The sequence below is a fragment of the Mastigoproctus giganteus genome, chromosome 2 (genome assembly GCF_048544385.1).
Source record: "Mastigoproctus giganteus isolate SK-2022 chromosome 2, ASM4854438v1, whole genome shotgun sequence".
Taxonomy (NCBI): domain Eukaryota; kingdom Metazoa; phylum Arthropoda; class Arachnida; order Uropygi; family Thelyphonidae; genus Mastigoproctus; species Mastigoproctus giganteus.
The window spans coordinates 1060537-1072553 of NC_143576.1; the positions used below are offsets into that span (position 1 = coordinate 1060537).

General features: G+C 39.0%; 1 protein-coding gene across 2 annotated transcripts in view; it reads right to left on the minus strand.

The window, feature by feature from the left end:
• The window catches only part of l(3)80Fj (lethal (3) 80Fj), a 694407-nt gene that overhangs the window by 96791 nt on the left and 585599 nt on the right, over positions 1-12017 (minus strand). For both annotated transcript variants that reach the window (XM_090387924.1, XM_090387932.1), the window contains exon 47: positions 9280-9393. In XM_090387924.1, the coding sequence (XP_090244050.1) occupies positions 9280-9393 (114 nt within the window). The remainder of the gene's footprint in view (positions 1-9279; positions 9394-12017) is intronic.

Below are 12017 nucleotides of genomic sequence, written 5' to 3' on the forward strand. Positions count from 1 at the left end.
CTCACTCTATATAAATCGCAAATCCGCCCTGCCATGGAATATTGTTCCCACATCTGGGGTGGTGCCCCCAAAACCTCTCTCAGGCTTCTTGATTCCATTCAGAAGAGGGCAGTTAGGTTAATTAATGATTCATCTCTAACACAGTCTCTCCACTCGCTTTCTCATAGACGCACTGTTTCTGCTGCATGCCTCTTCTACAGATACTTCCATGGGCACTGTTCTTCTGAATTGGCTTCTATAATTCCCGCTCTCTCTTTCAAAACAGTCTGAACACGTGCCGCCACCAGCCAACATCCATTTATTGTCCAACTTCAAACGCACAGAACCAACTTTTCATCTTCCTCATTTATTCATTCAACTGCCGTTTTCTGGAACAACCTTCCTTCATACGTATTTCCTGAAAATTACAATCTACAGAAGTTCAAGTCCAATATCAACAAATATCTTCTTTCGTCTTCTCAACCTCCAACCCAAGCACGGTACTAAGTACTATAGGTTATAATACCTCTCGTGTTTGGGGTTCTCATAAAAAAAAAAAAAAAAAAATATTGCTCCGGGGATATGCGGTGGTCATTTCCTGACCTTTCTGTATCCTCCGTATTTGGTGGTCACAGGCTCGAACCCCGGTCTAATCAAGAAGTGTGTGCTACGCACTGCTGCTCCTGCCCACCTGGCTACGGAGGCACCATACGGTTCTGAAGAACAAAGCTTAGTAATACATAACTGTAAAATACAAATGATCAAATAAAAACCAAAATAACCTTACAAAAACCCTTAAAAGTTACGACTGTAAGCTTTGAAATCACAATTTTTTATGGTCTCAAACAAGCACAAGTTCAATAGTACAGAACTTAACACGGGGATTTCCCAATAATATTTTTTGCATAACAACTAGCAAGTCAACAGCAGAGATTCATAAAAAGAATGGAAATGTTGAAAAATTACATCCAGCATAACAGCAGAGTTTTCCCCGCACAAAAGCTCAAAAATATCGTGTTATGCGAGGTTTGCCATAATTCTATAACCGAGTTAGAGCGAAACCATGGGTGAAATGGGAGGGTTTTTTTTTTTCCTTTTTTTTGGCTGATTCTGCATAAGTTTGCTTTCTTGCATCGTATGCCTCTGTTAATGCTAATTATATATAAGTGTTGTGCAAGGATTGCCGCAATTTATCAATCGTGTCAGAGAGAAACTGTGTTGCAGAAGTACCATGTTATACGGGGGTTGCCTGTAACATCTATTACAAACAAAAATAGTTCAAAAATAGTAAGGTGAAAGATTATGAAATTAAAAAAAGAGAAATTACGAGGATTTTCAAATTCTGACCATTCTACCAGTCCTGACACCTGTCAGTCTTGAACAAAGATTAAGCTACAGCCTTAATTAAAAGTCAAAGCACTTATCTTGTATCTTGTCACTGTAAAGTTTCAAGTGTAATCAATTCATTTACACTACAAGTACACATCTTAGCGTATAGTAAGATAATTTTATTAATTTTTTATATATATAAATATTCAAGAGTGTAAATTAGCATTAGTTGAGACATATGATGCAAGAAAACAAGCTTATATAGCTTAAGCAAAAAAAAAAAAAAAAAAACACAAAAAAAAAAAAAAAAAAACCTTCCCATTTCACCCATGCATTCACTCCATCTATCAACCACCTGCTGGCCAAAGGCAAATTTCAGCACATATATTCTACAATTGTCTTTCCTCAATTTGAATTTTTATCCTCTCAGGTGAGAGGATATAAATTCAAATTCACTCTCTCAGGAGTGCCTCCATAGCCAGGTGGGAAGGAGCAGTAGTGCGTAGAACACGCCTCTTGATTAGACTGGGGTTTGAGCCCGTCACCACCAAATATGGAGGATGCGGAAAGGTCAAGGAATGACCACCGCATATCCCGGAGCAATATGGCCTTAGTTGCTAATGCTCTTAAAAACCAAATAACAAATAACAAAATCACCCTCTCAGGTGAGAAATCTGAGCAAAAGGAAGAATCCCATTAACACTGAGCTTGCTCAATCCATTCAAGGCCTCAAGCACCTCAATTAAATCATCTCGCAGGTGTTTAGTCTCCGGAAGCTGCAATTTGCAGAACTTAAGCCTTTCTTGTAACAACGACAACCCCCTTTTCCACTCACCAATCTCGTTACCCTTCTCTGTACTCATTCCAGCAGCTCTACATCTTTCCTAAAATTAGGTCTCCAGACCTGTATACAATACTCAAGGTGTGATCTGATCATTGCCTTATACAAGGGGACAATCACCCCTTATCCCTGCTACCAAAATTCCTGTATATCATTGACAAGACACTGTGAGCTACTCTTGCAATCTCTTTACAATGCTCAGAAAACTTCATATCTGACTGCACAATTATCCCCAGGTCCTTTTCATTCCCCACTACCTTAAGTGTAGTACCACCCAGTTGATATGTTACTCTGGGGTTACTGCTACCCATATGCAGTACTTTACATTTGTCAATGTTTAACTTCAGTTGCCACCTCTCAGCCCATCTGCTGAACTTTTCCAGATCCTGTTGCAGAATCGTACTGTCATTAACAACCATGCCAACCTTTGTATCGTCCACAAACTTAGACATTAACCTTGATATACCTTCATCAATATCACTGAAAACAACAATGGGCCTAACACCAAACCCAGGGGGTTTGGTGTTAGGCCCACTGTCCACTGATAACCACTCTCTGTCTTCTCCCAGTCAACCATCCTTTTATCCATTTTACAACTTGCACTTAATACCATACTGCTCCAATTTGTACAGTAGTCTCCCATGTGCCACAGTATCAAAAACTTTCTAAAATACAAGTATATGATATCAAATTTATTCTTTGCATCCAGTTCCTTTGTGACCACATCATAGTATCCGATCAAATTTGTCAGACAAGACTTCCCCTTAAACCCATGCTGTGTCTGAACTATAACTGCAGTCTTTCCGCTAAGAACACCCCTTTGTGTAAAATGAGGCTTCCAAACCTGTAAGCAGTACTTGAGATGTGGCCTAATACAGCTGGATAGTCAACTACTTATCCCTACATGTGGACGTGTGTGTGTGTATAGGTAGGGTGGCTCCTAGAACGTCCGTTCAAATCCAACTCATTTCTTTGTACGTTGAACAGACTGCAAAACAGGCCAGCGTGTAATAGTGCAATGTTCGTGTAGTTTACACTATTACACGCTGGCCTGTTTTGCAGAGTCTGTTCAATGTACAAAGAAATGAGTTGGATTGGAACGGATGTTCTAGGAGCCACCCTACCTATACACACACACACACATGTCCACATGTAGGGTTAGTTAGTTAGTTAGTTAGTTATTTGGAGCATTAGCAACTAAGGCCATATTGCTCCGGGATATGCGGTGGTCATTCCCTGACCTTTCCACATCCACATGTAGGGATAAGTAGTTGACCATCCAGCTGTATTAGGCCACATCTCAAGTACTGCTTACAGGTTTGGAAGCCTCATTTTACACAAAAGGGGTGTACTTATCCCTACATTTTTTTTCATTCATTTATTTTATTAACACACAATTTAGTCTCAACATTTTGTACATAAAAGTATATACATGATTTATATACAAGATATATTTACATATAATTATATGCTCTGACAAACATTAAACTCTCGTGTGTGTGTGCAAGTGTATTCTTATTCAGGGTAGCTCCCAGGCATAAGCCCAATTCTACCTTGAGAACTTGGGAATATATAGTCTTTACAAAGCAGTCCTTAAAAAATATGTTAAATTACCTGAGTCTGATTTTACTGTAGCGCTATTCGCACTTGAAATCCCGCACCCACTGGAGGTAGTGCAATAACAGTGAGTGCCAGCAATCCCGCGCCCCGGGTTGCCCATACCAGGGAGCCAGCAGGGAAAAAAATAAAATAATAAAATATATATATATATATAATAAAACAACAATAATATTCAATAGTCTGGATGGCACAACTATTAACTTCAAAAATCACAGTTCAACTGAATATTTCCTCACATGCACTGGAACCTCCAAAACCAATAACGGTACTATCCAGCAATCTCCAACTGTACGCCATGGATAATAGAACCTTTAGACCACCAGACCCGACGCAATGAATCTGATCCAGCACGGCAGAATCCAGAATGGAGTATTCATGATCGTAGCACAAAAGACAACCAACCAGAGCACCAGACCCAACACCATGAATCAGGTCCAGCACCCCAGCCGCCAGCCAGATGTAGAAACAAATAGTGAAACTCCATGAAGACAATTAAGACACTAGGTTTGCCTCTGAAGAAAGGCTCTGAGAACAGTTCTTCTTGCAAAAACAGCAGCTGAAAACTCCTGAAATAAATTAAAACAGTCACGATTTGCAATAAGCAAATGCACTGTATCAAATGATAAGTCAGGAATATGCGCCATCAAAATCCGCCTTTGGTCTTCATACTCCCGACATAAAAAAATTACATGCATCCAAGTCTCCTGCTCGCCACATGTACAGAAAGGATCTGTCTCCAACCCTCTCTCTCTCATATAATTTGGCCCTAAGTGAGCCGTGTCCTGTTAACAGATAAGAAGTGTACATAGAAGGCGTAAACCAAGATGCCACGGTTTTTGCCAATGCATAGTTCACCTGGGGAATATATTTCCTCGTCACAGCTCCAACATCACCACTTTCCCATCTGGTCTGCCATAAATCCATTAATTTGTTCCATATTCGTTGTTTTTCTTCTTTAATATTATTCTCAAAATCAATTGTAATATCCAAAAACGTTACTGATGTACCCTTTTTCAATTTGTACAAAAACCCTCTGTAGACAATAAATAAATCCAATGGCATGGTACCAGCAATTACCTGTAGGGCGTTTGTAGACGCTGTTCTAGGTACTTTCAATAAAGTTAATAACATAGAGCGCTGAAGCGATAAAAGTTTCGAACGAATCCTAGTTTTAGTTACCACAGAAAACCAAACAACAGCCGCATATGCCACTATCTGGAGAAAAATAGTCTTATAATACAATGACAACACCCTCTTATTCAATCCCCACTCCTTACGAGAAATCCTAGCAATGGAGCCTGTAAAGTGTCTTACTTTTACATTTAGGTGTGAAATATGTGGGAAAAAGGAAAGTTTGTCATCTATAATTAATCCCAAATACTTAGTTTTAGCAACATAAGGAATTTGAACTCCACCTAAAAGAACTCTTGGAGGTCTGCCGTAATTAAATTGTTTCTTAAAAACCATAAAACAGGTCTTACTTGCAGAGATCTTCAATTTGTTCAAATTGGCCCACTCCATTAAATCATCTAAAACTGACTGTATTTTTCTTTCCAATATAAGTCTGGAGCGCCCAGAAACTCCAATCACAAGGTCATCAGCATAAGCTATCTTAGCAAACTCTGTACTCTCCTTAACAAGCCACTGATCTAAAACTGCATTCCAAAAGACAGGTCCCAAAACCGAACCTTGAGGACAGCCTCTCGAGACACTGGCACTATATGACAGATGACGTGCATGCACAGTAATAAATCTGTCCTGAAAGTATGACCTTATAGTGTTAAATATGTAACTATTACACTCTGCAAGCACTAGAGATCGAAGGGCACTTTCCCACCATACCGAATCAAATGCTCCTTCGAAGTCTATAAAGACCATAAGAACATATTTCTCAGAAGAATCCTTAATGTACTTTAAAAGAGATGTTATGGCGTCCTCTGTAGAGTGCCCCTTTTTAAATCCATGCTGATCAGCAGAACACAGATGCTTATCCTCTAACATCGCAGAAATTCTGGGAGCAAGTAACCTTTCATAAACCTTACCCATGTTCGCCAAGAGAGAAATTGGTCTGCATGCTCTCGGATCAGTCCTGGGCTTACCAGGCTTATGCAATATCTTTAGCAGTGCCATCTTCCACGGTCTTGGAAAAGTACCCTCAGTGAAACATTTATTAAACAAATTTAACATAATTTGAGGAAAGTAATCATAAAACTTAATGATTACTTGATTTTCAATTAAGTCCAAACCTGGGCATTTCTTAACGTTCAATTTAGCTACTGCTGCACCCAACTCCACCAAACTGAAGAGTTCAGCTTCAGCGTCACCTGCTCCTGTAAACTCAGAGTTCATCCGGCGTATCTCCGTTTGTTCAGGTGAATCATCTTGAGGAAGATCCTGAGGAAATAGTCTTCTAACAATCGTTTCCACAGTAGAAAACCAATCCGATGTCTCATCATTATTGTTCAATACAGTGTTGTATATTTCTCCACAAAGCAACTTATTACGAGAAAGTTTATACACGAGACCCCAGGGATCTCTGTTACCAACTTCATTAACCAAATTTTGCCAACAAGTTCTCTTGCTCTCAGCAATAGCCTTATGAAAGGCCTTTCTTCTATCTTTATAGGCATTTTTAAATGATTCCACATCAACACTAGAGAGATGTCTATTTCTTTGGTATACTTTCCTAGCCTGGCATACCTGAGACCTCAGAGAAGACAAAGCAGGAGTCCACCACGGCACAGACAACTTTTTAGTCCCTTTTCTCCTCGTGGAGTGCACACAAGCCTGGAAAATATGATACTGTACATAGTTTACATATTCATAAGCTGTCATATCATTTAAACTCTCTCCAGGTATCTCACAATTATCACTATCGAAAACTGTAGTCAAATAATTTTTAAAATTGTTCCAGTTAACACGGTCCATAGAAAATCTAGACAGATCACTCGTAGCGAAGCTCTTTTCCCTTACTTCGAAAAAGAGATCAAATGAAATTGCACGGTGATCACTATTTACTAAACCAGAATTGACTTCCCAATTCAAAATAGAATCGCACATACGAAGAGATGTCACAGTTACGTCAATATTAGACTCTCCATTTACAGTTGAAAAGGTGAACGGCTTATTTGGAAGGTTTTGAACAACAAGATTATGAGATAATAAGAGGTCTTCAAATTGGTTCCCTCTCACATCAGTATATCCACTGTGCCAAAAATGTGATTTTGCATTAAAATCAGCAGTCACAATGAGATTATGGGATGCATATCTTAAACAAATATTTTCCGAATTATGAAGCGCTATCTGAATATTTTCCGATGGAGGACAATACAGTGACACTAGGCAGAAAGAAGAAACTTGTGAAGACACAATAATGCTTGTCATACACGCCGAGCACAAACCCGTGATTGACGTTACAACAAGGTCTTGATTAAAAATCACAATAGCGGATTTTGGAGGAACATCCACAGCTGCTACTATTCTAGTAGAAGAAGGAAAACCCATAATCTTATGAGCTGCCCCTCCCACTTGTGAGGAATAAAATGGCTCCTGTATACAAACAATATCTATACAATGCTCCAAGGCAATCACCCTTATTTCATCAGCAACTGCCCGACAGCGCTGGCCATTTATTTGCAAAATTTTTAAATCTCTATGTCCTTGCAAAGCTCCAGAGGTAAAATCAGAGGAGTTATTATCCATGATTGATGCACATGTTTGCTAATTCCACTGCTCTCATGTACTCAGGACACTTAATGTCCCTTACGGAGTGATTACAATCTCTGTTTCTTCTCTTACAATTAATACATTGTGGAGGATCCTCCTTGTGAGGGCACTCAGCGAAAACATGACCCCCATTAGCACAGTGACCACAAGAAACAGTCTTGTGTGAACATGACTGTGCACCATGTCCAAAACCCAGACATCTAAAACACTTGTTCACCACCGTGAATTTCCGAAACCTATGTGAACCGAATCCAAGGAAAATTCTTTCATTATGAAACAAGCATTTATATAATCGAGGGCTGAAACCAATGACCCAATTAGTTGCATTAGTTCCAGATCCAGAATTAAATCTGAATGTTACTTCATCTTTTACCTCATCCTGAGTAAATTCATATACTTATCCCTACAGGCAAAATTCCTCTATATCATTGACAAACCCTATGAGCTGTCCTGGCAGCAAGCCTGCACTGCTCAGAAAACCTCTTATTTGATGGCCAATTATCGACACATATTTTTAATTTTCAACTACTCTGAGTGTGGTACCACACAGCTGTTACATGGGGTACCCACAGAAAGTACCTTGCATTTGTCTATGTTAAACTTCCATTGCCACTCCTTAGCCCTGCTGACCAATTTTTATAGATGTTGTTGCAGTAGCCTACCTTGATTACTATTGATGACCACAGTCTTCTCCCCACTCACCTATCTTTTCATCCATAGTTATAACTTGCTTCACTGCTCCAATCTGTATAGCGGTGTAAACCACTGCTATGTGCAACAGTATCAAAAGCTCTTCTGAAAGCAAAATATATGATATCAAAAATTAAGGACCAGTCAGGTTTTTACCTTTAGCTTCTCATAGGAGTGGCCTGGATATGGGAAAAGCCTACCAAAGGAACCTCATGAGGTACAGAAACGATGAAGGAAAAACATCGACACAACAACGGAAACAAAACGGTACAGTATTCAATGGTATTCAAAAATGGCAACATAGCACTGGCTGCCACGATACAGATGCATCACTGCCAAAGATGGAACAAAGGGAAGAGGTGGTTCTCAGTAGGAGATATGGCCACCCCGATTGTCAATGAAGGCTTTGCACCAACTGTCCATACTTAGAACAATGTTGTTGATAAGCTCTTGCAGTAACATCATCTATTCCTCTGTCAGCGCCATCTTCAGCTGGTGAACATTTTCTGGTGGGTATGGATATGCCCCTAGGCATCTCCCCAGAGCGTTCCATATGTGTTCGATGGGATTTAGATCAGTGGAACGGCCAGGCCAATCCATACGAACAATGTCCTCACTTTCCAAAACCATATCGCAGCTGCAGTGTGATGGGAATGTGGCGTTATCATCCATAAACATGAACTCGGGGCCAATGGCACCTCGGAACAGACGCATATTGGGAAGGATTACCTCAGTACAGTAGCGTGCACCAATTACAGTACCACCTTCCAGTATCTAGAGTTGTGTACATTCATCCAAGATAACGCCTCCCCAGACAAGAACACTTTGACTGCCATATCAATCCCTTTCAGTGATGTTTGCGGGATGATACGTTGTGCCAACCTCTCACCAGATTAGCTGACGTCCAGAATTGCTGCTGAGACTGAATCTACTCTCATCAGTAAAGAGTACCTTAAGTAAAGATTTTGTGGCTGTAGCCTTTAGAAATAGTGTTGGTCCTTAAGTTTTGCACACCAGTGTATATATAAAACAGAAATTGCACAAAGAATATAACATAAAAAGTTTTATGGCTCAAAAAATATTCTTAAACAAACCTTTGGCACACAAAAACCTGGAAGCAGTTCTTGACCTTTGAGATCACCAGCTGCAAAACGAATGGACTGTCTCACATCAGGTACATAATACTGTTGTTCAGTTGGATCTAAAGTCTGTATATAAAATTACACATAACCTTTAGCACATATAAACAATCATATTAAAATTGATCTTTTGAAAAAAATGGATGTTAAGTTTAAAAAACATCTCTTTGTTAGTACGTGTAAATCATGATTTCATTGATAATATGTGGATGACATGTTCTCCACAGTGACAACATCACTCTTCAGCTGGAAGTGCACCTATCTCAACTGTAAGAAGACTGTTCCAAGACCAATTACTATCATCTAATCAGCAACTAAAAAATAATGTGCAAACATTTTTCAGGATCAACTCAAGTCAGGTGCTGAATGAGTAGTTTGGACTTAACTGAGCAAAATAAGGTATTCTGATGGATGTAAAATGCTTCAAGAAGGGTTAATGCCTTCAAAGTAAATTACTTCAAGAACTCAGCTATTCAACTCAATTCTAGAGCCTACCTGCATGTACACATCTGGGCTAGACAGTGAGACAGAGTGTGCTAGTCCACAAAAGAGTAAGACCCCCCCCCCTTCATGTTATATACCAGAGAAGTTTATCTTTTCTTTACATGATGTGGTGCAGAGGTAGATAAATCATGGCATGTGTGTCACGTACTTTTGTTAATGGCGTGCTTCTCAATGCAGCAACAACAACAACAAAAAAACACCATACACATACAATATATTTGTATATATACACAACAATAACAACAACAAAAAAAAAAAAAAAAAAACTGATATGAAACAAGTTTAAATTCAACTTTTATCGTTACTAAAGCACTTTATACTCCATCAGGCATCTCTCATAATGTGGAGTTATAATTAACTGTTTTGTCATCGTTGCATCACCTATCCACTCGCCAAAGAAGGGCCAAATAGCCCCAAAACAGTGCCATCTGGGTGGGTGGTATCTGCCGAAAAAAAGTAACAACAGTCTTCTCCACTGATGAAGCATTACTTATTTGAAGTACCGCAATATCATGGCAACTCATTGTGAAGGCATTCACAATATGAGATATACTAAATATACTAAAACAATGAAGTTTTTAGCTTTTTTTAGAGTTTGCAGCGTACTAATATGCTGCTTTTGCACAAACTTGTACATTGGAAAATGTTTAACATGAAAAAATATTCTGATCCCAACAAAATGCCATGTGATTTCATACATTTATTTTCTTTTAACATCATCATCACCACCAGCCATTTTCAATCCACTGCAGGATGAAGGCCTCCTCTCCAGAAACTTTCCAGTTCCATCCGTTTTGTGAAATGGCCATCCATTTACTACCCACAAACTCATGAATTTCATCTGTCCATCTCCGTTGTTGTCTTCCAGGTTTTCTTCTAGCTCCCCTTGGGTACCATTCTGTTATTTTCTTAGTCCATCTGTCATCATGTCTTCGAGCTATGTGTCCTGCCCAAGACCATTTTAGTTGTTTAGTTTGGATAAGAACGTCCTTTACTTGAGTTTTCTGCCTTTCTTTTAACATGAAACAAAAAACGCTTAACATGAAAAGATTTCACATATCAGAAGAACAAAAAAATATACCGGCCGGCATGTCATCACTACATTTTTACTGCTTATGACCTCATGACACAACTTTCTATTGACTAGGCCGACATTGGATAATAAACAATATGTAGATAGTACAAGAATGCCACTTCCCACACACCACCCTTATCATTTTAAACAAATGAGATTACTCGTCGGCGGGCAAAACATTTCATTTACAGTCTTGAAGTGAGTGACATGTACTGTAAAAAGTGGTGAATTTTGTGTTTGGTAAAAAATCCATAAATTTATCACCCTCAACTGTACAATGGAAAAATCAGGGCATAAACAAAGCGCTATTTCACTTAAAGTTAAAATGGAGTTGCTTAAAACAGTAGATGTAGGAGATTCTTCGAAAACAGACATTTGTAAAAAGTTTGGAATCGCTAACTCTACGTTGTCGGAAATCATAAAGAATAGAGACCAACTTACTGCAATGTTTGGTTCAAACAAGCTAGGTCTCAGAATGCTCCAATATTGGGACCTGTATTAATGGAAAAAGCGGATGTGTTTGTAATTCAAATGGGAATTGAATTCACTGCAAATCCAGGGTGGTTGGAACGTTTCAAGAAAAGAAATAGCATCATTTTTAAAAATGTTTGCAGTGAAGCAAATCAAGTTTCACCGAGTATGACATTAGACTGGCTGCAGTCTACATTGCCCACAGTGCTTAAAGAATATAGTGCAAGAGATGTCTTTAACGGCGATGAAACAGGGTTGTTCTATCACTGCTTACCTGATAAAAGTTTATCATTTAAGGGACAGCAGTGTTCTGGTGGCAAAAAGTCCAAAGAGAGGATAACAGTAATGGTGGCTTGCAATTCGGATGGATCTGAAAAGCTACCCTTATTCGTTATCGGGAAGAGCATGAATCCGCACTGTTTTAAAAATTAAAAAAAAAAAAAAATACCGGTTGAGTACACGGCAAACAAGAAAGCATGGATGACTGCAACAACATTTACTGATAGAATTTTGAATTTAGCGCTTTTTACGTGAAAAGCGACAAGTTGCCGTGATCGTTGATAATTGTCCAGCTCACTCTGAAGTGAGATTAAAAGCTATAAAGCTCATATTTTTGTCTCCAAACACTACGAGCATTTTACAG